This window comes from Cotesia typhae, unplaced genomic scaffold (assembly GCF_013202065.1).
Source record: "Cotesia typhae breed Kobodo isofemale line unplaced genomic scaffold, CoteBio_Ctyphae scaffold_91, whole genome shotgun sequence".
NCBI lineage: Eukaryota > Metazoa > Arthropoda > Insecta > Hymenoptera > Braconidae > Cotesia > Cotesia typhae.
In genome coordinates this window covers 2,713,779-2,737,225 of record NW_027423781.1, presented here as the reverse complement: position 1 = coordinate 2,737,225, position 23,447 = coordinate 2,713,779, and the positions used below count along the sequence as shown (strand labels likewise).

General features: G+C 27.9%; 3 protein-coding genes across 11 annotated transcripts in view; 2 read left to right on the top strand and 1 right to left on the bottom strand.

Annotated features, from left to right (window-relative positions):
* Positions 1–319: 319 nt before the first annotated feature.
* Positions 320–4,049, top strand: LOC141537490 (neprilysin-2-like). Its single transcript, XM_074258502.1, has 3 exons — positions 320–1,411; positions 2,971–3,218; positions 3,286–4,049. The coding sequence occupies exons 1-3, from the start codon at positions 619–621 to the stop codon at positions 3,616–3,618; spliced, it is 1,374 nt and encodes a 457-aa protein (XP_074114603.1). The 5' UTR covers positions 320–618; the 3' UTR covers positions 3,619–4,049.
* Positions 4,050–4,828: 779 nt separating this feature from the next.
* On the top strand, positions 4,829–12,378 carry Rab27 (RAS oncogene family member Rab27). 2 transcript variants are annotated; one of them, XM_074258711.1, is made up of 5 exons: positions 4,829–5,341; positions 7,302–7,372; positions 7,436–7,550; positions 7,625–7,737; positions 12,256–12,378. In XM_074258711.1, the coding sequence occupies exons 1-5, from the start codon at positions 5,198–5,200 to the stop codon at positions 12,341–12,343; spliced, it is 531 nt and encodes a 176-aa protein (XP_074114812.1). In that variant the 5' UTR covers positions 4,829–5,197; the 3' UTR covers positions 12,344–12,378. The 2 variants fall into 2 exon arrangements, with proteins under 2 accessions (XP_074114812.1, XP_074114813.1); XM_074258712.1 differs by lacking the exon at positions 12,256–12,378 and adding an exon at positions 9,320–10,084 and having other exon boundaries at positions 5,170–5,341.
* A 334-nt stretch (positions 12,379–12,712) lies between these two features.
* LOC141537607 (disintegrin and metalloproteinase domain-containing protein 10) overlaps positions 12,713–23,447 on the bottom strand; it is a 57,960-nt gene continuing 47,225 nt past the window's right edge. For 7 of the 8 annotated variants that reach the window (XM_074258695.1, XM_074258700.1, XM_074258702.1 and 4 more), the window contains 6 exons: positions 20,721–20,890; positions 17,127–17,294; positions 14,878–15,005; positions 13,570–13,684; positions 13,340–13,474; positions 12,713–13,252 (listed from right to left, as the gene is read on the bottom strand). In XM_074258695.1, coding sequence (XP_074114796.1) covers positions 12,719–13,252; positions 13,340–13,474; positions 13,570–13,684; positions 14,878–15,005; positions 17,127–17,294; positions 20,721–20,890 — 1,250 coding nt within the window. In that variant the 3' untranslated portion in view covers positions 12,713–12,718. The remainder of the gene's footprint in view (positions 13,253–13,339; positions 13,475–13,569; positions 13,685–14,877; positions 15,006–17,126; positions 17,295–20,720; positions 20,891–23,447) is intronic. The other variant, XM_074258701.1, reaches the window with a different exon arrangement.

Below are 23,447 nucleotides of genomic sequence, written 5' to 3'. Positions count from 1 at the left end.
TTTTTTACTGTGTAGTGAACTATGAATAAAAAAAATTTTGCTTTATTAAATAATGATTTTTGTTAAATTGCACTGTACTTTCATAACTATTGATATTTTTTAAGTTATAAACTCATTTTGATGTTATACTCATCGAGAGCTTTCATTTGAGTACCCACATGCATTTTTGATATATATATCATATATACATATATATGATATATATAAATTGTATATAAAATATATGAAAAATTGATGTGGGTACTCAAATGAAAGGTCTCGATGAGTGTAACATCCGGATGAGCTTATATCTTTAAAAATGTCAATAGCTCACAAGATACAAGGTCATTTCTTAATTATGTATCTAGAGATAGAGCATTTTCGAATGCAGCCTAAATACTTATCTTAGTAAATTAACTATTGATGAAAATGATATAAAACCTTGAAAAGACAAAAATTCAAGTTAAGCCCTCTGTAATCATACTAAATTTCACTAAAAAAAAAACCGACTATCCTGGAGACAAAATTTTTTTTATTCTCTTAATAAAATAGATTTTATAATCAGGAATATGATCATACACGTTAAATATTTTACATTAATCCCATTTAGTCCCTCAATATTGATCAATTTTTCCGTAGATGCTATCCTTTGACGACGACGACGACGACGACGAGTACTTTAATCAAACAATAGAAACAACTGATGATCTAATAAAAACCTGGTCTGGAATCGACTGGAACCAATTGATAAACAAAATTCTAAAACTCTACGGAAAATCTGACAGCGATGTTTCGGTTGAAGTTCTAACGCCATTTTACTTTTCAAAGCTCGAAAAAGTGCTTGCAAACACACCAAAAAGAGTTCTCGCTAATTATTTGACATGGAAGGTTATAAAGAAGTCCGCACCTTATCTTAACGAAGGAATTCAAAAATTACACCAAGATTATCTGACCAAAGTAGATAAAAATTTCAAAATTTTACCTCGATCAAAATTCTGCTTCGAGATTACTAACCGGTTTTTGTGGCTAAGTGTCAATTATTTGTACGTTAAAGAGTATTTCCACGATGATGTAAGAGAAAATGTTGTTGAAATGGTTAAAAATATCAAAAATATCTTGATAAATGTACTGGGTTCTGTTGATTGGCTCGATGAAGGCACCAAAGAACATGCCGTTCAAAAGGTCAAAGAAATGAAAAGTTTGATCGGTTACCCCGAAAAAATATTAAATACAGAAAACCTTGAAGAGTATTATGAGAATCTTGATCTTGATTTGGACGACGACTTTATTGGAAACGTTCTGAGCTTGAGGTTGTTTGGTAAGAGGAAAATTTTTGATCTTCAGATGAATAAGTTAGATCCTTTGCAACAGTTTGCTAAATATTCTCTGTGGTTTGTTAATGCGTATTACATGCCGGGCTTTAATCTAATTGGTAAGCAATTTTTTTATTTTTATAGTTCTATACATTTGCACAGATTCATCGATTTGGAAGCTAATAATACAACTTGTAAAAGAGTTTTTAAGCTTTTGAAAAAATTTGTGACCAATTTTTTTGGCTCATAATGCGCTAAATTATGACAACTTTAAAAATTGGCGCCCAATTTAGGGCTTCAATTCTTATATTTTTAACAATAGTTCAATATTAAGGTAGTACCCTCTCCAGAGTAGTTTTCTTAGGATTTTTAAAGAATTTTGACAGATTAATGTTCATATAATTCTGCATCGATTGGCGCAATTTGAAAATTTTTGACCATCTAGTTTCAGAGATATTTAATTTCAAAGTTTGAATTTTGAACGCTCTTATACATTACGGTATACGGGATATCCAAAAGTTTATCTACAAACATTTTTATATCTCAGAAACTTTTCTTAGGATCTTTTTAAAAAACTAGAGTAACGTTAACTAACAACTAAACAATTTTTTAAAAATAATTTCATTGATAATTATTAGACAGTTTCACAAATATTTATTAATAAGTAATGAAAAATTTACCAGACTTTAGCCGAGGAAGGGATACGTTAATAAAGCTATGGCAACAACGCAAGTTTTGTGAGCCGCGAAAAAAGTATGAGACGCGCATGCGCTGAAAAATTTGAAAAGTTTAATGTACGTCAGGTGTAATATTATAGTTATTAATTTTATTTATTTAAAAAAAAAAATAACAATGATTATTTTATGAAAATAAGTATTTTTCTATATTTATTAAAAATTCGAAAAAGTTAACAATTTTAATATAATAATATATATTAATCTTTGATAAGTTATAAAAATAATAGTCAGATGAAATAATAAAAAATAGTAAAATTTAAAATCAGTTAATACATCAACACAAAAAATTTAATTACTGATTTTTCTGAAAAAACAAAACAATACTGTCAATTATTTTTTTTTTTCAGACATTGTAATTATATTTCCGAATAAATGTATGTGAATAAATAAATAAACGCATGTATCAAAACAGAGGTTAGTCTACAGCTGGTCCAAAATACTACAGTGTAACCACTATAAAATATCTTAACGCTCTTGCAGTTTTGCCAGACTTTTCAAACGATCAGTTTCTCGTTCGTGATTGGCTAAAATAGGTACATAAACAACCAAAAATTTTAGGCTTGTCAATAATGACTCTCAAGAATATGTACCGTTCACTCTAACATAAACTTTTGACTACGGAATTCGCGAGGGTTCTACCTTAAGAATAATTTATCGATTTGTTGGCTTAAATATTATTGGTAAACAGTTATGTGGATTATATTTCAATAAATTTTTTTTTTTTGTTATTGTGTTAAACAAAAAATTCTTAGCTGACTGAAGGTTGTTACAAATGATGTCTCAGATAGCTTAACTGAAAGAGCCTTTGACTCTTAACCAAAAGATCCGGGTTCGATTCCCGGCCCGGGCTGTCCGAATTATTTTTTCTGATTTATGAGTTAAAGTTAATCAAGATGACTATTAACCCCACATTGACCTAAAATTAGTCTAATATATTTCAGTAATACCAACTGGAATATTACAGCATGAATTTTACAGCAACAATCGCCCCAATTACATAAATTACGGTAAAATTGGTTCAGTAATTGGCCACGAAATAACGCATGGATTTGACAACAGTGGAAGAAAGTATGATAAAAACGGAAACGTTACTGATTGGTGGTCTGCTTACACAGATAATACATACAACAAAAAAACAGCCTGCTTCGTTAATCAGTACAATAATTACACCTCACAGTCTCAATCCAAGGTTTGAAATTTAACGATCAAATTAACTTACTTTTCAAAAATTACTTTTGAACAACAAAATTTTTTAGGTTGACGGGAAGCTAACATTGAATGAAAACATCGCTGACATCATCGGCATAAGAATAGCGTACTTGGCATATCAAAAATGGGTCTCCAAGAATGGCGAAGAAATGACTCTTTCTGAATTGCAGTACACGCCTAATCAATTATTTTGGATATCTTTCGCTAACACATGGTGTAGCAGCAAACAAAAACGTCCCCATCGACATCTATCTGACCCACATGCGCCATCTGATGTTCGTGTCATTGGAGCGCTCTCTAATGTTCCGGAATTTTCGGCAGATTTTGGCTGTCCAACTGGCTCGAATATGAATCCTATTAAAAAGTGTACTATTTGGTAGTTACATTTTTCATTATTCAAAACGCTTAAGTTCATTACATTTTCTATCGAAATAATTTTTAAGATTTAAAGACGCTCGGAGACGTCTTTACAAATACGCTCATTACTTCGAAACTATTTACCGGATTACTTCGAAATTTACAGACAATATTCTCGAATCTATATACATTCAAAATATAGTAATTATTAGAAAGGAAAAACAAGGATTTAAGGTCTTAATTTCACTTTTACTTATAATTAATTCAATTATAATTTTATGTATTGCACTGAGTTTATCCTTATCACAGTCATTAAAGATTAAAATTTTTGACTAAGTATACAGTAATTGAGATTTTATTGAGTATTTTATCAAATATTTATTCTTCATTTGAGGTTATTCTATCTTCGAGGTTCAATAAATAATTGAGGACTTGCAAGCTGCTCGAATTTACAATTTTTGGCTTTTGTCACCTGACAATTTAAACTTAGAACTCTTAAATTATATTTTTCAACCGACCGCTTCGCAAGTGAAAATTTCAGACTACTTCTCGCCATCTATCGGATGTCACAGAACTATTATTTCATAAATATTAAATTTTGTTCTTCTCAAGCGTTAGAAATATTATTTATATGTCAGTAAATTCCTTAATATAAAATTGAGATGAAATGTATGTGGCATCAATTTATTCGTGATGTGATTGATCGAATATATCATAAGCATGAAAATATATGCAAACTCTACATTCAAGCGCGCGCAAATTCAAATTCTAGTTGTAATAAATTTTGAGTAAACATAAACGGCTGTTTGCCTTAAAGGGTTATATCCACTTGTAATTTTGAAAAAATCGAAATTTTTTTTTTTGCATATTACCATACCAACATCACTTACCTACCGCCAACTCTTAACCTCTAACTGATAATGCAGATCAATCTACATACCACCAGCGCAGTAGCTTTCTTGATTGCCGCCACTTTGAAGGTAAGAAAGTTTTCCATATTACGCAACTGCGACCCCTTAGATTGCGCTGCATACATCAATTTTGACTGGAAACGGAGACATATCACACATATTACGTGTATCACTATTGCACCTATACATTGTTATGAATTGTATATTTATTTGTTTAGCCCAGAGCCGACAGACGTATTTCGTAATGCGCGGTATCATTACACGCATGTAGGTCAGTAGGGGAACCAGGAGGCAATCCTTCATCGCCATATTGTTGTAGTGTAGTCTATTATATCGTCAGCTTTTTTTCATTAGCCAACTAGTAGTTCATTTATTTTATTTTTGTATTAGTAATAATAATCTATACAAAAATATTATTATTAATAGAACATCAGTTTTACTTGATTATTCATTTCAATAAAATCAGTTACTTTTAACAGATTTTATTAAAAAATATAAATAATTTTAATAGTGTTTGTTTATTTATTTAAAATATAATTAATACATTTTTTTTATCAAATTTTGTATATTTGTATATTTGTAAATATTTGCAAGTGAGTCAGGCAACAGGTGGCGAAAATTTGTTTCCATTCGAATTTCGATTGCCGATTTAATTTAAGAGCGGCGAGCTCAATTGATTTTTTTGTTGATAATGGATTATGATTATTTGATAAAATTTCTGGCACTTGGTCACTCGGGTGTTGGTAAAACTAGTTTTTTGTATCAATACACTGATGGAATTTTTACGTCACGCTTTGTATCAACTGTTGGAATTGATTTCCGTCAAAAACGGGTGGTAAGTTTTTTTTTTTTTTTTACTATTTTTAAAAACGATCTAGATAGCTAATTATTGATCTTACAACAAAAAGATGTTTTTGTTAGAAATTTAAATTTTTTAAAAAATAGTATTCGTGTCTTTTTTTCGTATCTTTGATACTTTCGCTGAAATTTCAGTTTAAGCGCCACAACTAGTGTGACGGCGTAAATAACGCGATTTTTGGGAATTAAAAAAAAAACAACTACTGTATCAATTGGTTCGTAATTTTAAGGCTATATTTATGAGCCATTCAATGTCAAATTGACATATAGTTGGAAGCGACCCCTTTCAATTTGGATAAATTTTGGTCAGAAGTTTTCTTCTCCAGATAATGTCCAAAAAATAGAAAAAATTTGAAATTAATTCATCATTTAATATTTTCGTCATACATTCAACTTTTTAGTGCTTAAAATTACAATCTTATGTATCTGCATAACTTTACCTTAATTAAATAGTTGCAAAAAAGGAAAAAAATTGTTTTTGGGAAATTCAAAAATTCATATTTTTGAAAAAAAAAATACCCTTTTAAAAATTTCAGGATCTTTTAAGATCAGTAAAAAATATTTAACAAACAAAAAAGAGCCAAAATTTTAACCGCGAACGTTATTTTTAACGATTTTCAAAAATTAAATAGTTGACAAAGTTGGCATTTTTCAAAATATTTTTTTTTTCAATAGCCCTAAGTGTCTCCTTTCAAACAAACAAAAGGCCATTCCTGTATTTATAATATCATTTGAGATATTACAAAAACAAAATTGAAAAACTGGAATAATTGCGAAATTTTGCATTTGCATATCTTTAAAAAAAAAAGTTTTTGAAATATGGTTCTTGAATTTTTTATGAAAATAAGACGATGTCACAGCGACAGCTCCAGAAAATTATTATAGAGAGTCTTAAAATAGTCTTAAACTAATCTAAAATATCGTCTTAAAAAAATCTTAAAAAAGTTTTAGAAAAATTTTTCGTGACTATTTTAAGATGAGCTAACAGCGACAGAGCCCCGGAACATTAAAACGGAGCGTCTTAAAAAAGTTTTAAAATTTTCCAATAATAAGTTTTCAACAATTTCAAATTCAATTTAAAAAGAGCGTACTCAAAAATGTAGCAGTTAGAAAGTCGTAAAGTCGTCTAAAAATTAATTTTTATAACAAATTCGAGAACCAAATTTCAAAAATCTGCTCTCGGAATTTTTTTTTTATGTCTTAAAAAAGTCTTAAAATAGTCTTGGCTTGTGTCACGTTTAAGATCTTAAACAAACGACAATTTTAAGACGAAAATTTTTTTTTACATGGAAACTGCCGAGCGGCTACTCTTTGAATGGCTGTAACTCAAAAATTATTTGTGATATCGATTTAAAATTTTAGTATCATATTTTCAACGGCATAAGCTATCGAAATATGAAAACAAATTGATTTTTTTTAAATTTCACACTATTTGTGCGCCTTAAAGCTAAAAAATCTTTTACACTGATAGAAAAACAATCTTGATTCAAGAAACTTTTTTTCTTCAAAATTTGAACTCTTGAATTAAAGACTATTTAGTTTTTGAAATCTACTTTGATGAATTATTTTAAGTTTTTTAACCGATAATGTTATTTTGGTTGAAAAACTAAATGTATCGATTGAAGATATAGCTCTTAAGTCAAGAAAATCTAAATCAAGACAAGAAATTCTTAAAGCAAAATAATCATTTGTCTTCCAAAATAAATTTTTAGATCAAGAAAATATTTCTTGAGTCAACATAAATTTTTTATCAGTGTACTCTAATTTCAAGTTTTTCCAAACTTTCTTCCAAAGCGACCTTTCACAGCTAACTGTAGATTTTACAACGAAAAGTCATTAAAGTATTTTTGTTACTTTCCCCGAAATTTCAATTTGAAGCTACAAAACTTAAGATTTTACAACTTGAGTTTAAAAATAAACTAATTTTGCTGTTTAAGATCCATAAAAATGCAACTGGAAGACAGCAGAGGGTTCATTTACAACTTTGGGACACTGCAGGTCAAGAAAGGTTTGTATTCAATAAATTAAACTGTTCTTTGTTGATAATATTTAGATCTTTTCTATTTTTCAGGTTCCGAAGTTTAACAACGGCATTTTACAGAGACTCAATGGGATTTTTGTTGTTATTTGACCTGACAAATGAGCAATCGTTTCTGGAAGTAAGAAATTGGTTGGAACAATTAAAGGTGAGTTTTAAAATTATTAATCAATTTGAAATTAATCAACCGGCTGATTTATTGACAATTAATTTATTTATTAGACACATGCGTATTGTGAGGAACCAGATATTATTTTGTGTGGGAACAAAGTTGATCTTGAAGACAGAAGGGTCGTGAGTGAAGAAAAGGCTCGTGAATTAGCAAAAAAACATGGGTAATATATCAATGTTTTTTTTTTTACCATTAAATTTTCCCGAGTTATTGGGAAATTATACCTATTATTGAATCTAGTGACTGGATGTAAGAAATAACACATTTGAACATTTCTGTCACTAGAAATTTAACGTAATATAGTCGTAAGAATTATGAATTTTTGTTTAATTAATTTATTTCTTCAGGCGTAAAATTAATTATTTGTATTTTTTATGAAAGAAATAATTAGCGGAGTAAATTTATTGATTTTTTATTGAAAAAAAATTCATAATATAAAAACTCCGAAATTGAATATTTTTTTTGGATTAAAATCCATCTTTCATCAACTGAAATGATCAAAAATGATTTTACAGTTTGAAAACTTGTATTTTGTTAGAGAGAGTATTTAATTTTATTTGAAAAATAAAAAAATATCCAAATTGCACGCCTCATAAGCGAAGCGGATGAGGTAGTGCTCTACTCTCGCCTTACAAAAATAAAGTGATTTTTTTTTTTTTTACTAAAATTGTCTCTATTTATTTTCTATCGCACTTGTAGAATGACATCGCGTTCCAGATGACATAAAGGCGTATAAAATAGACGCTTTTTAAAATGAAATAATTTTTTTTTATTCACACTATTATTAATTTATATTTTTTAAAATTATTAACATTATTCTTAATTTAAATTTATTTTCTATTTTTTAGTTTGGTTTTCTATAAAAAGCGTGTTTTTTGGTTTTTTAAAACTATTTATCTACAATCTCTCTCAATTTCGCTTGGGTGTACTCGAAAAGTTTGTAAAAAAAAGGAGGGGGTAACTTCACGGCCTAGGCCGTGAAAAAAAGACGTTACGGTAGAGTCTCTACACTGATAGAAAATTTATGTTGACTCAAGAGATATTTTCTTGATCTAAGAATTTATTTTGGAAGACAAATGATTATTTTGCTTTAAGAATTTCTTGTCTTCATTTTGATTTTCTTGGCTTAAGAGCTACATTATCTTCAATCGATACATTTAGTTTTTCAACCAAAATAACATTATCGTTTAAAAAACTTAAAATAATTCATCAAAGTATATTTCAAAAACCAAATAGTCTTTAATTGTTATACCGAAAAAAAATTATTTCTTGGAAATAAGTAAATTAATGACTCAAAAAAAAGCCATTGTTAACACAAGTCGGTAACATCTTGAATCAATGTTATCGCCAATCTTGAACCAAGAGACAAAAATTCTTGAAAGAAATATATCTATATCTAGTTTCAAGAGTTCAAATTTTGAAGAAAAAAAGTTTCTTGAATCAAGATTGTTTTTCTATCATTAGAATTTGAATTTGCGCGCGCAAGCGCGCGCCTAAATATAGAGTTTGCATATATTTTCATGCTTATGATATATTCGACCAATCATATCACGAATAAATTGATGCCACATACATTTCATCTCAATTTTATATCAAGGAGTGTAGAAAAGAATCCCTTTACGGAAGCCGTCCAGCGCTCAAAAGTTGAACTTTTGAAGCGAGTATAACAAAAAATACATTTTTTTTAGTATGTGTTACAAATTTTTACTCAAAAAACAATATAACCGTTAAATAATATTTTCCAGGATGCCTTATTTAGAAACAAGTGCAGCAACTGGTCACAACATTTCCCAAGCTATCGAATTACTATTAGATAGAGTTATGACCAGGATGGAAGCAACAATGGACACTGCGTTGTTGCCTCATCAAAAAGTGCTGCGTTGTCATGACCCAGAACCACCACCCAGTAATACTTGCTATTGCTGACCCTGCTATCTTGCGTAGAGCAAGTATGATTTTCTTGCTCGTACGCGGCTTCTTTTTTTTTTTCCTTATATTTTTCTCCGGGAACGGAAGTGGAACAGCTTTGATTTGTAGAGAAGATATTTTTGGTTTTTTTTTAGGAAAATAAATTAATAGTAAAATCGATGACGACAATTAAGAAAAAAAGGATTTGCGATTACGAATTTATCTAAATATATATATACATATATTCTTAAAGAAAAGTGATGGTTTAAGCTCTTCCAAATGACAAAATGCCAAGTCAATACTTGTAAGATTCGCTGTTAGTTACTTAGCGATAGCTTATAAATAATATGAAATTTTAAGTGAATAATTTATTGATTTTTAATGAACTGATTAACTGGCAATTAAAATCGTGCCAAAATTAATAAAATAAAACCTCTGTAAGCCAAAAATTATTTAACAATAAAATTTTACTGTGATGTCCTTAAAATGTAACAATAAAAAAAAAAATATATATATATATATATATATAATATTTAATATATTTTTTTTTTTAATATCAATTGCCAAAACAATCATATATTCTTACCAATATTTAAAATTATACATTAATAATTATTTATATGCTTTAATTATAAATAACACTATTTGTAAATTAATCACAATTATTATTGTTATTAATAAATATGTATACACTTTATTGTACAATATTATTAGATATTTGTCAGCTATATGCTGCTGTTATTGGAAAGAAAAAAAAACAATCATAAAAATATATATTTATCGTATAATATATTGCGTATATATACATTACAATTGTTAAAATAAATAAATTAATCAATCAAATTTTCATTGTTTCAGTTGTGAATTTATAATTATTTAAAAAAAATTTTTTTTTCTTATTCAAGTGAAGATAATTACATGTATGTACAGTAAATTACATTTTTTAGAAGATTGTCAAGGACGTCCCCAAAAAAAAATGCTTAATTTTAGGAAAAATTTTTTTTGGCGCCAGAAAAGAATTTAAATTTAATAGCAAAGCGCGCATTCGCCCCTCCACATGCGCAAAAGTATGAAAATAATCTTACTGCGCCGCATTTCTGACCTTGTGACGTCACAGCCCCCCACTCTAGTTGTTTATGCCGCGTTTTAATGTTTTGGAACTGTTTTCGAGGTTACCTTGGCATTGTAAGTTTCAACAGGTGATAAATAATAAATTTGGAGTAAAAAAAAAATTGTTTGGCTTGTTAAAAATTTATCGGTTTAAAAAAAGCGGGCTTTATTCAAAATTTAAAATTAAAGTATTTGATGTTTGAAATTAAAAGTTAAAATTGATCTGTACTGAGTTTTGATAAACAAAATATATTGTAAAAAATAATTTACAACTTTGAGCTTTGAAATTAAGTATACGTATAAATAAATATGTCATTTATCTAATCCCAAAATTTTAAAAAGATTCACCGTTTAGTTACTTAGATATTAAATTTCAAAAATCACATTTTTTATCTCCTTATACACGGGCTCTTATGGCGGACAAACTTTAGTCAAGACTTTAATTATTTTTTTCAATATTAACTTAAAATACAATAAATGTTAAATTTACAGATAAAAGTGTTAAATATTTAACACAAAATTTTTTGACCAAATGACGCGAAATTTTTTATTGTGTACTGAAGGTAATTGTATAGACGAAAACTGATTTATCTGGATACGTCCTTAACATTAATACTCGGAAAAAAGTAAACTGTAATAAATAATAGTCGATTTATAGTACGCAATGATCAACTGCTAAAAATTACCATTTCAAACAGTAAAATCGTGATTTTAATAATCACTATGTAATATTTATCATTTAAATGCTACAATTTATTTTTTTCATGGAAGAGAATACTATTTAAAATAGTAATATTCGCCATGTCAATGTCTAAAATGTTAAAGTATAATAATTAAGAATTTTGACTTTGATATTTATCATTTCGTATCTGAAAAATGATCGCATGATGTGTAAAAAGTATAAAATACAGTTACTAAATTTCTAATACAAGCAACATCAATATTTACAAAGTAAAATGGTAAATTTTAAACGCAACGTTAAAAATGAAACTATAATTATTGACTTGCTTTGACTAGTAAAATATATATTTTAAAAGTAAAACTTTAACTGTTTCAAATGTTAATTTCTCCCAGAGTGAGACCCTCTTTTTCTTAAAGTATAGACTATATATTTTTACTGTTTAAAACTGTAATTTTTTAAGGGGTTATATCCACTTGTAATTTAAAAAAATCGAAATTTTTTTTGCATATTTTGAATGTATATATATTCGAGAATATTGTCTGTTAATTTCAAAGTAATCCAGTAAATAATTTCGGAGTAATGAGCGTATTTGTAAAGACGTCTCCGAGCGTTTGAAAGTAGGCGGAACCGTAAATTTAAATAATAGCCAAAACTTTAAATGCGTTTTTCCCGAAACGATGTTTTCAAAGTCCGTGAGGAATATTTCTCCGAAACAGCTTGACCGATTGACTTGGAATTTTCACAGGATCTTCTTAGATACTTTTGTCAGGTAATGATCGAAGGAATAAAGTTTCTGATAAAAATTTCGATTTTTTAAGTCACTTTAAAGTGTAAATTTTCATTCAAAAAAAGATTTTTTTTGTTGGGAAGCCGCCATTTTGTCTAAAATCAAAATTTTGACTATTTCTTCGATCATTACCTGTATTTATCTATCCTAAAAGTAATTCTTTTGGTTTTTTTATTTAAAATAATTTGGATCAGAGATATCTTCCTCACCGCCAGACACCTTTTTGTGGAGGACCTTCAGGAGATCTTCTACAGGAACGACGGAACCCAATATTTTTATTAATAAAATATGAATTCTTAGAATTCGTTAAATTCGCTAAATGTTCATATATTTTATGTATATATTCAATAAAAAGCTTCTCCAGAAAAAATTAACAAAAAAACACATTTTTTTGAACTTACAAGTGGATATAACCCCTTATATTAAGATTAGATTAGACAGTCGTTAGTTACTATAGTAACAGCTACTAATCACTTATTTTCGATATCAAATTATAAATCGTGGTTTTTACACTTTCTACATTTATTTCCGTAATATTTATATTTGTGGCACCCCGATGTTCGCTTTACTGTTTGAAACTATAAAAATTAAGAGTGAATTTTACGGTTTACTTTTTTCCGTGTAAGATTTATAATAATTCCTGGAATAAATTAATTACTAACTTCGTCGTAGCAAATTTTCTAAATCAGATGTTCCATTTCTCACATCCAAATTATCTCTATAATTAATCAAATAGTAATTATTATCACTCAACAATTGGGTGTTAGTTACCTTGCCATTATCTACAGCCACCAAATTGTTCATTAATTTTCTCTGCCTCCTAATTTTCTTGTTTTTATTATAAAACTTACTTATCAAACTTATTAAATAAAAATTATTATCATCATCACCACTGTTGCTTATACAATAATTGTTCTTAAATTTATTATAAGCAACAAACTCCGAGGAAATAGACTGCAGTGACTCTAACGAGTTGACGTCTTTCTTCCTCGGCGAAACAAGCGTTTTCATTTTTTCTAGCAGCCGCTTCTTGAAAATAGTAAAACATTTAAATATTTTAACTTCGTTAAAATAATTATTATCTCTGCGGCTGTTGTTTAAACTTTTACTGTTATTGATGTTGCTTTCGTTCAGATAAATTATTTTCATGTTCGTATCTGATTGCTTGCTCAGTAACCGAGTCATTATTACCTGTAATGGATTTAAATTAAAAAAAAAAAGGCTATATTTGCGAATTTAAATAATAAATCAATTGAGTGAGTGCAGATGTGAACTTACTAATCCAGTCATGATAATAATAACACTGAAGGCAACAGTGTACCAACGGTCGGTCATCCATCGATGGAAGCGCTCTAAGCTTGCATCAGACAGTAGCAGTCTTCGCAACGTCGCTAATGGACCAGTTGGATCTACCTTTAATTTATAACAAGAACAATGAAAGTCTAATCCTCTAATCCTAATGAGTGAGTAGCTTTCACTATTTACTTGAGTAAAATAGAATAGAGTACCTCGCGGCAACGTTGGAATATATCACAGTAGCCGTTGTAGTCGTTGCAGGGAGTGCCGGGCTTGGACATCATGTCGGGAATTTCGTAGGGTGGCGAATTCCATTCGAATGATGATCTGAAAGGGTGAAAATTACTTAAGTAAGTGAGACTAAAAAATTTGGTGGGACAGAAGATTTATTTGATGATTTAGTACTTGGTCCCGTGTTTCTGTTTGTAAATAACTGGGGTGGATATTAAGCTTTAAAATGTCCCGTAGTAAACGCATGCGCTTCAGCCGCTTAGCGCGCCCACTTTTTGTTTCGTGCAATTCGAGCGTTCTTAGTGAGTGTATAACTTTGGTGTCGCTTAAAGTTTTTAAATAAAAATTTAATAAACAATTGTCTTTAATTAATTTTATTGAGACTCTGAAGATAATTCTGATTAGAGAGAATATTCTTTAAAATATTCCCAATAATCTGATAAATATTCCGTCTTTATAAACTTTTATTGTAATTTATAATCCTCCGTCAATAAATGTTTTTTTTATTCCATTTAGATTGTCGATAATAAACTTCTCTATTTACAATAAAACCAATTGAATTTTATAATAAAAGCTATTTAAATTAATAAAAAATATATTTATAAACAAATAAAAAATATTGTTTCCATCTACTCTTTCATATTGTAAATTCAAAATTCTCTCAATTAAAAGTCCTCGAAAATATTGTAAATAATAAAGCATTATATTATTTTTAACAATATAAATATATTTTTAGTTTTTATTGGATGTCCAGTTTAATACAACAAATTTTTCACCAGGCATAAAAAAATTATCCTCATTTCATATCTAAGTTTGTTTTAAGTGTCTCGGATAGCTTAACAGCTAGAGCTTTTGACGCGTAACCAAAAGATCCAGGTTCGAGTCCTAGTCTGGGCCGTCCGAATTATTTTTTCAGTAAAATTTATCTTTAATTACAAATTTAGACATGAATTAACGATAATTTGTCTATGCCTGGAGGAAAATACAGGCCAACAATATTACAAAAAATTATTTAAAAAAAAATTGTTGTATTAGACTGGACATCCAATAAAAACTAAAAATATAAAGTATTATAAAACGAGTCTTTAGATAAAATAAATATATTTTTAATTTCTGCTAAAAAAAAAAAATCTATTTTTGGTTATTTAATTACGAAATTAAAAATTCTCGCTTAGATAATTTTATTTATTACAATTGATTTCTGTAGTGCAGATGCTACCGTTCGGATTAAAAAATCTCAGATCGAAGAAGATGTTAATTATTAAAAAGATAAAAAATGGTTGACTTACATGCAAGGTTGATTTTCTCCAGGGAGTTTGCAGCATAGTTCGCAACTTTTAGTCAGCGGATCATTAGCTCCGGCCTTGCACTGGCAGGACTCGAGCCCGTAAGCCAGACAAATGCTGCCAGTGCATTCCTGGAAATGAAATCACTAAATAAAATCATCCGCTAATATCAGTTGAGATTTATTTTTCCATTCACCCGTTCTGACATTTTTCATTTCCCAAAGTGACTTTCTTTGTTATTACATTCTATTAAATTCCTTGGAATTTATACCTCCCCTCAGCAAGGCTTTCTTTTCCTTCTTTGCCAATTTATACCGACTTTTACTCTCTTATTCATGTACAAATACGAGAACATCCAGTAAATAAAGGACGGAAATAAATCAAATAAATCAACAATTTTATTTGTTAAAATGTGTAATAATTATTCATATTCCGAATAAACAAGTAACTCTATTTGCTTTTCTTTGCATAAATTTTTATTATTTATTTAGTATACTTGTATTTACATTGAGGTAGCGTTGCTTCCATTGGAATGTACACTTGAGAATAAACGTGTGTAGTGAAAATGCAGAGAGACAAAATAGTAGTAGTCGGGAAATACAATAATGAATTTCACTAAATTTGCAATTTAAATTTTCGTTCCAACGTAACTCAGTAATCTGACGGATGAAATTTTAGAAATTTAGTTTTATTCATCGTTCGATGTTATTTAAATGTATATATTTTATTTATATTTAAAATAATAACAATAATTTACTTTTAAATTTAAACTATCAAATTTTATACACTCTGCGGTTGTTGCGGTTCGTTTAAATTAAATTTAAATCAAGTGTTTTTTAATATTAATGAATAACTCTTTAATAATAAAATAATTTCTACGTTATTATTATCAAAATAATTCGTAACAATTTTTAACTGATTTCTTAACTGATTAGTCAATATTTACTTGACCAATTGATAAATAAAATAAATAATAGTTTTAATAAAGTAAAAAACACGCTTTTTATAGAAAACCAAACTAAAAAATTGAAAATAAATTTAAATTAAGAATAATGTTAAAAATTTCAATGAATATAAATTAATAATAGTATGAATAAAAAAAAAATTATTTTAATTTAAAAAAAGCGTGGGGTGCTTTTTAAGATAGTATCAAAATGATAATCATTCTTAAAATAAGAATTTTTTTTTAATTTAATTTATTAATTAATTAATAACGATGAATTTTATTTTCATCGAAATCCGGCGAGTAGACTTTAAGTTTAATCGATCAATTTTGCATACAATAAATTTTTTTTTAAATAGAAACTTTCTATATTTTTTCCCGTCACTTTTCTCAAAATTACCATACAGAAAAAAATTACTTCAATCAAGTACATTGATAGAAAATTTACGTTGACTCAAGAGATATTTTCTTGATCTAAGAATTTATTTTGGAAGACAAATGATTATTTTGCATTAAGAATTTCTTGTCTTGATTTAGATTTTCTTGGCTTAAGAGCTGTATTATCTTCAATCGATACATTTAGTTTTTCAACCAAAATAACATTGTCGTATGAAAAACTTAAAATAATTCATCAAAGTATATTTCAAAAACTAAATAGTCTTTAATTGTTGTACCGAAAAAAAATTATTTCTTGGAAATAAGTAAATTAATGACTCAAAAAAAAGCCATTGTTAACACAAGTCGGTAACATCTTGAATCAATGTTATCGTCTATCTTGAACCAAGAGACAAAAATTCTTGAAAGAAATATATCTATATCTAGTTTCAAGAGTTTAAATTTTGAAGAAAAAAAGTTTCTTGAATCAAGATTGTTTTTCTATCAGTGTAAATAATTGTGAAGAATTTCATCTGATAAATTTGAGCAGGAAAATTCTTAATCTAAGAATTTTCTTTGCTTTGAGTAAATTTTACTCGATTCATGAATTTTTTGTCTTGATTGAAGACAACGAGACTCTTCAAACGTCATTAAAAAAAAAAATTAGAAAGAATTCAAAATGATTTGATTTTTAATCATTTTGAATACTTTATAATCCTTCAAATCCTTTTTAATACTATCTCTTATGGGCATTTGACATGTGAGATCATTTTTAATTCTTTTTTTTTAATAAGGGAAAATTATTTATTAGGTTCAAGAATTTTTCTCTTGATTCAAGTTAATTTTTTTTCAGTGCAGCAGTCAACTAAAAATTTCGTTGACTAAGTAAAAAAAGTGAGCAGTTTATTTTAAAATTCATAAAACAAAGATTTACCCCCATGAAGCAGACAAACTCATCATTGCAAATAGTTTTATTGGGTTTGTTAACCGAGGGCGGACATTGTGGGCCTCGTCCATCGCAGAAACTGGCATCTCTGCAGCCATTATCATCTCGACATTTAGTTCCACTGCGTAGCGAGCATCCAGTAGTACAGCAGGGACCCTGTTAATTGTTTTTGATCCGTTAATTCTGATTACCTTCAATCATTCCCTCGCTATCAATACAACGCAACGCAATATAGATTATTCTGATTGGAATGTAAATGCCCGAATACCCGATTTCATCCTATTCTATCCCCACGCTCAAGATTAATCGCTGTGTCCTCATTCTCCAGAATTTCAAACAGTCCGATAATGTTCAATGCTCTCTACACCTGCCATTTGTTTAATTAATTAATCCACCATTTATTTTCAAATGCAAACCGCAAAATTGACATTTTTTTTTGCTTAATTATTGCACGCCTCATAAGCGAAGCGTTGAGGTTGTGCTCTACTCTCGACATTTCAAAAAAAGCAATTTTCTCGAAACTGAAATTGATTTTTTGTTATTTATATTGCACTTACAGGTTAATTCAGTGCACTAATATCAAGTCAAATAATTTGTCAGGCACATAAAATATATTTCAATAACAATTTTTTTGTTTAACATAGTAAATAATAACATTAAACATAATCTTTTCTGGACATCCGTGTATGGATGGGTGTATGTGGCATCAAAATTGGTCGCAAAAATGATCGTACCGGAATAATTTTTTTTTAATTATCTAAAGTAACTCACGACAAAATTTCTTAGTTAATATGAGCGTTCAATTCACTGTCGTTAAATTATTATTTATAAAAAACTAATATATGACTGTTGATTTTTTTGTATATTTATCTATACATTTTTATTATAGTATTTTTTTTCCTCACCTTAGAGTTATCGCGCTACTAAATCATAGCAGAGTTTTCTGTTTATTATTTTATTTTAATTTAATTAATTATTTGATTGTTAGCAGTAATAAAGATAAAAAAAAATTGCTAAACTTCTTTAAAAGCATTTTTTTTATTTGTTTATTGAATAAAAATAAATAAAAAAAAAAAAAAGTCAAATGTAAAATCTTAAATTGTAACCTCGTGAATATAACTCCATCTGATATCTATAAATGGTACTTACTTACAAGTCACGGTAAAGTTACATTGACTATTGAGGTGTTTTTTTACATTTTATATTTTATTTTAATTAATTTTATTGTGAAAAATGAGATTATGAGGCGTGCACTTTTGGATTTTCCAAACTTTTTTTTATCATTTTTTATATATAAGAAAAAAAAAAAAAGAAATTTATTTTAAGTTCAGTCACTTGTTCATTTAAATTACTGAACAAATATTCCTGTACATTTGTATGACAATTGACACTAGTAGAGTTTAGGTATGTAAATTTATTTAAACTTCGTTAACATCTAACTTTAAAACTTTTAATAAACTCTAACTGTCGCAAAACGGAGAAAGCGGAGAACAATGAGAAACATTTTTTGCGCGTTTAAATGAAATAAGTTTTGAGTTAATGTGTGTAATAGGAAAAAAAGTGTTATTTTTTTTATTTTTGTCGCCGAATTAAATCTTTGCAGGAAGAGAGAACATTTCTTAGAAGATCTTAGGATAAGAGGAAATATTTCACGGCTCTATACTAAAGCCAAAGCGTATAAAAAAATATAAAGCAATTTAAAATTTTTTAAAAATCACTTTGTTTGATTTTTAATGTTATGTTATAAAAAAGCGTATTATGATTGTTTCAGTGGTAGCTAAAGTTTATTCTTGAATTAAACCCGTCGATAAAAAGTTTTTATAGTAATGTATGATGTTTTTAATGAAAAATGGATCATAAAAAATAAAGTACCCTTTTAAACATCTTGAGTGTTACACAGGTGCTTAAAGTTTAAGACACATTATTTTATAGTAGTAAAATTATTTTACATTAAAATTAACCACTCTTTTTCTTCAAGAACTCTTAATAAAAATTCACATTAAAAGTTATGAAATTTGAAAAAATTCGAAAAATAAATTCTGATAAAATTAAATGAGCTAACAAAAGATACTTCCGGAGTTATAGAAAATTTTACTAATTTTTTAATTTAATCTTCATAGTTTTAACTTTTTTAGAAGTTGCAGAAAAACGAAAAAAAATTTTTTTTTGAAATTCAAAAATACATATTTAAAAAAAACACGTTCAAAAAATTTCAGGATTTTTTAAAATCAGTACAATTATTATACAAAAAAAATTAAGTCAAAATTTTAATGGCACTCGTCATTGTTGACGATTTTTAAAAATTCAAAATTTAGCATTTTTCGAAATTTTTTTTATTTTTTCAATAACTTCAAGTGTCCCCTTTCAAACAAACAAAAGGCAATTCCTGTATCTATAATAGCGTTCGAGATATTACAAAATTTTATTCTTCAAAAAACGTCTTAAATATTTTCCACAATCTCCCGTATAAAAAAAAATCGTCTTAAAATTGTCGATTGTTTAAGATCATAAACGTGACACAAACCAAAACTGTTTAAGACGCCAAAAAAAAATTCCGAAAGTAGATTTTTGAAATTATTACAGAGAATTAAAATCAATTAAAAATCGTCTTAAAAAAATCTTAAAATAGTTTTAAAAAATCTTAAAAAATTTTTTAAGACTATTTTAGTCTTAAAAAATTAGAAATAGTCTTGGTTTGTGTCACGTTTAAGATCTTAAACAAACGACAAATTAAAGACGATTTTTTTTTATACGGGCTGATAAAATTAAAATTTAATTTTTTAAAAGACTTCTTTAATATTTTTGATAAAAAAACTGAAATTTTTGAAGTAAAACAAAGTTATTTGAAACTTCAGAAAATTGTTATCGGTTGTAAAATTTTCTGTTACCGACCCAAGGTACAAATTTCTAAGCTAAGAACTCAAAATTCAAGGCAAGAAGTTTTTCAAGACAACCGGTGACTGAATAATATTTTTGAAAATCACAAAATTTAAATTTAAAACAAAGAAATCTTCATGAAAATTCGATTTAATATTTCAAAGTCAAATTTTTTTAAAAAATATAATTAATATTTACAAAATTAAACTTGAAATATCTGTCAGTAATTTTGCGAATAAAATTTATTTAAGCTAATTAAAAATAATTTTAATATAAAGTAGAAAAAAAATTCCCCTCCATTTTTTAGCAGTGTAATAAAATATTATTTAATTCTAATTTAATTATTTGACAATCTGACTGATTAACTTGTGAACGTTTATTTTTAGAGTAAAATTAAGCGTCTGTATAATTTTTCACGCGCGGACAGTAATTTGTAACTATTGAAAACCCAGGAAATAATTTAAAAGAATTAACTAAAAAAAAAAAAAAACATATTTATATATTGTTGAACGTCATTGGAGTCTATTCATTAAGGTTCATTTATGTTTTTTAATTTGGCTCCGCAATTACGGACCATATAAAATTATGTAGTACTGTGGTGCTGCAAGAATAGAAGTGAACATATAATCCATGTAGAAATACAGAGTATAGACGTAAAAATACCGGCAATAGCAGTTAAAATAATAATAAAAATAGCACAAGTACCTGACTAGGACTGCAAACTGCGTCCTCGGTTAAGCGGCAGGGAATTTCGAACGGCGCATGGTGTAATCGTTGAGGATGACAGCATGGATCATTACAATCTTCTTCCCATCCGCAGTCACACTCCTCGCCCTCTTCAACTACCCCATTACCGCAAATGGCTATTTGGTGTTCTTTAAAATAAAATTATAACAAGACCTTTATTTTATCGGTTATTCTTGGAACTGCTGTAGGTCGTCATAAAATATTTCGGATAGATTGAATTTTTTATAACTAAAAACGTTTTATAGAGTAAACAAAAAAATGTATGTTCAATTTTTAACTGGAATTTTTTGTTAAAAATAAATAATTTAAACAAAAACAAAAAAAAATTATTTAAGGGGTTACATAGGTTTTGTCGGTGAAAAATTGGCCGATTTTTAATTTTTTGTTTTTTTTTTTTGTGGGAAAAAATAATATTTTTTATAAATAATATTGTATAAAAAAAAATGTATTTTATTTAAAAAAAAGCGTGGGGTGCATGATGTCAATAGTTATCAATATTTTATTGACAAACATTCCGATAATATCTTAAAAAGCACCCCACGCTTTTTTTTTTAAATAAAATAGATTTTAAACTTCCCGCTAAAAAAATTGAAAATTTTCAAAAATCGGAAAGTTATTGTTTTTACCCCGTTTTCCGAAAATCGAGTTTTCATCAGATCTTGACGTTTTGAGGTCCTAGAAAGCTTCCCTGACTATTCCCGCGATGGTGTCTGTATGTCTGTATGTATGTAAGTATGTGTGTGTGTGTGTATGTATGTAAACCTCTCATAACTTTTGAACAGCTTGGCCGATTTGATCGCGGTTGGTGTCATTTGAAAGGGCTTGACCAAACGTAGATTTTGAATACAATTTGGACCGATTCCGACCGGTAGATTTTGAGGAATCTTAAAAAAACTACGAAAAAAAATTTTTTCAAATCAAGTTTTTTTTGAATAACTTTTAAACGGCTCGATCGATCAATTCCAAAAACTAATCAGCTCTTAACATCAAAAAACCACTTCGATCGCCACCAAGCCGGTCAAAATCGGTTGATTCGTTCGTGAGTTATCGTTGACGAAAGAAATCGAATAAATGCGTTTTTTTTTTGAATTACACTGAAACTTCCGGTCTTAACAATTTGTGTTCAAAAATGTGTCATAAAATTTGAAAAACTGCGTCGAATGCCGCCAACCGCGTGGAAATCGGTTCATCCATTCAAAAGTTATTGCAGTTTGAAAATTCAAAAAATAGTGTTTTATTAAATTTCTATCAGACTTTTGAGCTCGAAGAGCTCAAAAACGTAATAAGTACAATTTTGATTGCTTAATTACGAAAGTAGCTGGAAGTTACAGGGATGTCTTTCAGGGTCAATCGTTTTCCTAATTTTTTTTTTAAATTAAAAACCTTTCATCGGCTATTTCTAAAAGTTATTAACCATTCAAAATTAAATTTATAAAAATAATAAAAATAATTGATAACTGATATAGATATTCAATAATTACCGCTTCGGAACACTCTAATTAAACAATTTAAAAAATTCCTGTAGCATTAAAACACAACTTCGATTATAATTTTCAATTTCGTCATCCCCAAAAAATTCGAATTTAATTTAATTTAATTAAAAACTTATCTCAACTCAATAAATCAATTACTGTTTTTTCGTTGCTGCATAAAACCGCATTTAATTTGCAGCTCGAAAATAGTAAAACCGATCGATATAAACTTCTTTGATGTGAACTCGGTATATTTTTAAACTTTTTTATTCAATAAACTGTTACCCTTTCCGTTTCCGTTACTTTTTTTTTCTTTTTTTTTTTTTTATGTCCAATAACGATTACAAATAAAGTACTGGGAGAAATAATTTAATTAAACTTGTAATGAAATATAAATCAGTAAATTAAAGGAAAATAACAGGATGAATAATTATTTAACTGAATAAACATTCGCAGGCATGAATAATTAATATAAAATTTGTTTCGCAATTAATATATGCAAAGGGAATCCGAATGCATATGAAATAGCTATTATTAAATTATGGTACATATATATATATATATATATAATGCCTCTTATTTCATTATTTATTCATGACAAATTGTTTAGTATGATTTCATTTAAATTCGGGGCAGAAACAAATATTTAATTGCACATCCCATACAAAGTTGCCGTTAATGGAAACAATCCCAACCATCGGCCGATATCTGGCAGCCAACGATTGGCCAGTTATAGGGATATGTCAACGGGCCATACTTGGTTAAACGCTGGTCGCCGTCTATTGCGGACATTAATGTTTTGCAATTAATATCCATTTATCGCCCAAAGTCTGGCTGTTCTTGGCCAATTATTGTTATTTTATAATAACACAAATTTGGGTTTTCGGAGATGCATCACGCGAAGTATAATATTTTAAAAATTAAAAAAGATATTGTAATGTTTATTTAAGATTATTATTGATCCAAATAGAAGTTATATATAAACTTATATAAATAAATAAAAAAAAATATATAAACTTTTATACAAGATTATCGAAGATCTAAACAAAAATAATGAGCAAATAAAACAAGACAATAAAAATTTTAAATGTGATTTCGAAGTTTGACTTGAGAAAAGGATGGCATAATTTTTGAAACAAACATATAACTATTGGAAGGATCAACTGTCCCTTATTAGAAAAAGAGATTTAAAAAGATTAAAATTGTTTGAAAA